This window comes from Borostomias antarcticus (genome assembly GCF_949987555.1).
Source record: "Borostomias antarcticus genome assembly, chromosome: 1".
Classification (NCBI taxonomy): domain Eukaryota; kingdom Metazoa; phylum Chordata; class Actinopteri; order Stomiiformes; family Stomiidae; genus Borostomias; species Borostomias antarcticus.
This window is the reverse complement of record NC_140234.1, coordinates 57,247,054-57,250,939: the sequence shown is the minus strand read 5'-3', so window position 1 is coordinate 57,250,939 and position 3,886 is coordinate 57,247,054. Positions and strand designations below refer to the sequence as shown.

Below are 3,886 nucleotides of genomic sequence, written 5' to 3'. Positions count from 1 at the left end.
ACTGGTTACATAAACTACCCTATCTGTACTGGTTACATATACTACCCTATCTGTACTGGTTACCTATACTACCCTATCTGTATGGTTACCTATACTACCCTATCTGTACTGGTTACATATACTACCCTATCTGTACTGGTTACATATACTATCCTATCTGTACTGGTTACCTATACTACCCTATCTGTACTGGTTACCTATACTACCCTATCTGTACTGGTTACCTATACTACCCTATCTGTACTGGTTACATATACTACCCTATCTGTACTGGTTACCTATACTACCCTATCTGTACTGGTTACATATACTACCCTATCTGTACTGGTTACCTATACTACCCTATCTGTACTGGTTACATATACTACCCTATCTGTACTGGTTACATAAACTACCCTATCTGTACTGGTTACCTATACTACCCTATCTGTACTGGTTACATATACTACCCTATCTGTACTGGTTACCTATACTACCCTATCTGTACTGGTTACATATACTGCCCTATCTGTACTGGTTACCTATACTATCCTATCTGTACTGGTTACATATACTACCCTATCTGTACTGGTTACCTATACTACCCTATCTGTACTGGTTACATATACTACCCTATCTGTACTGGTTACATAAACTACCCTATCTGTACTGGTTACCTATACTATCCTATCTGTACTGGTAACTGTCATTCCTTGTATGTGTCTACACTGCGTCTCTTGCATTCCTTTGCAGTGTTGGCTGCGTCGGAAATTAACGCGCTGCAAAATATGCGCTTGTTTACGCGTACGCGTTGTTAAACAGCATATAAACAGTTCGGCCGGCTTCAGTCCTGACCTCCATCTTGTCCAGCAGCCCTGTAGAGCCACAGTGGAGTATAAATAGGATGTTTAATGACAGAGGCAGGAAAAGCCACTCATGCTGAGGCCTTATTTGAAGTGGGTACACACACACACACACACACACACACACACACACACTGCCATGGTACCGAACACCATGTCTGGGACGTCGGTGGAGCAGCAGCACACACACACACACACACACACACACACACACACACACACACACACACACAGAGTAGCCCCCTATGTGCTCCAACCCCTACCCCCAACCCACACATACACACACACACCACACACACACACACACACACACACACACACACACACACACACACACACACACACACCAAGTAGCCACCTATGTGCTCCAACCCCCACCCCCAACCCACACACACACACACACACACACATACACTGCCATGGTACCGAACACCATGTCTGGGACGTCGGTGGAGCAGCGGCACACACACACACACACACACACACACACACACACACACACACCGAGTAGCCCCCTATGTGCTCCAACCACTACCCCCAACCCACACACACACACACACACACACACTACACGCACACACACACACACACACACACACACACACACACACACACACACCATTCGCTAGACGCCATCGTCCTGCCGATCCAGAGCCATCTGGGGGCCGGCTCACCCAGAAGTCCTCTCTAATTAGGTCCCGTGCAGGGCCCGGTCCAGCCCAGTCCCTGCCTCTCCTCTGCCAGCACCAACCCAGACTACTTAAGGGCCCCGCCAACAGCGCTCGGGTCCTCAGAGGGCAGCGCAGCGTTTCCCGTCGCCTCAGCTCTGGATTTCTACCCTGTCGTCTGCCGCCAGGAAGAGCTTAAGGAAACAAGGTGAGGAGGATGTTTTCTGAGGTGTTTATGAGGGGGAGGGGCGGGTTGGATCAACGCCACGGGCGTTCGATGATTTCTTCTGAAATGTACTATAATCGGTGGCGGGGATCTGTATCCAACGTTGGAGGGGGGGAGGGGGGGCATTTACATTGACATTTTGCAAGAGTATTTTTTGGGGGGGACATCTTCCTACGCGGCTGTATGGTCATTTGAATGCCACTACCGCAATCTAAATATTGGGGGGGACAATTTTTATGATCTCAAATATTGGGGGGGGACATGTCCCCCCTAACCCCCCCCCAGGATTCCCGCCCCTGACTACAATATCTACTACTGATATCTCTGATAGGTAGAGTGATTTACCAGCTGAATTCAATCGAATCGTCAGGTGACATTTGATATGTGATGTACAAATTATGGAACTTTCTGGTCGGCCCTCGTTATATGATCTGCTAGGATGTGGAAAACAATCTCACATCGGTTGATTTAACCCTTTGTCGCCTGTCCAGTCGCCGCCATGTCGATCGCCAACGTGGCCGCCCAGGCCATGCTGTCCGACGCCTTGCTCCAGGAGAGCTCGTCTTCGGGCTTCAACCGTCTGATGCACCTGGAACTGGAGCTGCCCCTGGACAAGGTCATCAAGTTCATCTCCGTGGGGCTGCCCCTGCTGCTGGTGTCCATGGCCTTCGCCCGGGAGATCTCCATCGGTCAGACCCCTTCGTCCCGTTGTTGTTTTGATAGCGGTTACCGCAACGGAATTGTTTAGTCTTTTTTTCCTTGTCTTCTTATGTTTCTCTAGGTCTTTGTGGTCTATTGGTCTTTTCTGCTACGGTTGCACTTTTCAACGTGAGAGAGGCATAGAAGTGCAGTCAGGTGTTCGTTGGCCCTGCGCGATTTTCAGCTATCGGTGGAGGAGGCCCGCATTATGACCGAGAAACAACTGATCTCATTTTTCTCCATGTACACATTATTGAGGAAAATCTTGCTTACATTTTCAGAAATTCTACCATTTCAAAAGTCACTGAATTTCCATGACAATTAGGCTACAGTTCCTGACTTAGCATAAAACGCCCCGGGACTCTAGCTAGCATGCATCCCTGTGTGGCCTACAGACCTTCATTGAGGCACTGCAGTAGCTCAGTGCTTGTTGGGTTTTGTTTTTTAACATTGAGCTAACGCTCTCCACAGAACTGGCCTGCAATCAGCCGCCATGGATATTAATTGGCGGGGGGATGATTGAGAGCAGCGTCAGCCATCGACGTTCTGTAATTACCGACAGCGCCCCCCCCCTCTCTCTCTCCCTCCATCTCTCTCTCTCCCTCCCTCTCCCTCCCTCCCTCCCTCCCTCTCTCTCTCCCTCCCTCCCTCCCTCCCTCCCTCCCTCTCTCTCTCCCTCCCTCTCTCTCTCTCCCTCCCTCTCCCTCTCTCCCTCTCTCTCCCTCCCTCTCTCTCTCTCTCTCTCTCCCTCCCTCCCTCCCTCCCTCCCTCCCTCCCTCCCTCCCTCCCTCCCTCCCTCCCTCCCTCCCTCCCTCCATCTCTCTCTCCCTCCCTCCCTCCCTCCCTCTCTCTCCAAGTCAAATGAGAGGATATGTTAATTAACTGGAGGGCGTCTAGTGAAAGCAGTGTAGCTAACTCTCTCTGATGGATCCTGGCCTACATAAAGCCGTTCCCCCCCAGGACTTGATTACGCCGTGCGCTGGCACGTCTTCTGCACCTGGAGAGGCTGTTGCAGCCGATAAGTGAAGAGCGAGAAAACACTCGTGTGTGCAGGAAATCAGCCAGAGAACGGAGGGCGCACATGTGCTATCCGTAGTACACGTGTAGCATGTAGCGTGTTAGCATGTAGCGTGTGGACCACTCGGATCACATCTGTCGTTGTCAGTTGTTTACAGGTAGCGTCCGTGTCCGTTTGTGTCCATGTTTCATGTTAACTTCCTTTCTTTCTATCTCTCTGTTCCTCTCTTTCTATCCTCCTCTCTCTCTCTCTCTCTCTCTCTCTCTCTCTCATACACACATTTTTATTTTTACATTTTTAATATGTAACCAAGCCTGGTACAGTCGCCCACTGTAATAACAGCATCCATGTTCTGAGGGTAAATTGGTAGTTGTGTGTAGCTGCTTCTAGAAAACTCAGAAGAAGGAGGTTTTCTTCATACTGTAAATAGGTG

General features: G+C 49.8%; 1 protein-coding gene across 1 annotated transcript in view; it reads left to right on the top strand.

Moving 5' to 3' along the window:
* Positions 1 to 2,235: 2,235 nt before the first annotated feature.
* The window catches only part of LOC311317421 (pannexin-3-like), a gene marked incomplete at both ends in the record, with an annotated part of 4,843 nt that continues 3,192 nt past the window's right edge, over positions 2,236 to 3,886 (top strand). Inside the window, one exon of the mRNA XM_084448503.1 lies at positions 2,236 to 2,425. Coding sequence (XP_084304629.1) covers positions 2,236 to 2,425 — 190 coding nt within the window. The remainder of the gene's footprint in view (positions 2,426 to 3,886) is intronic.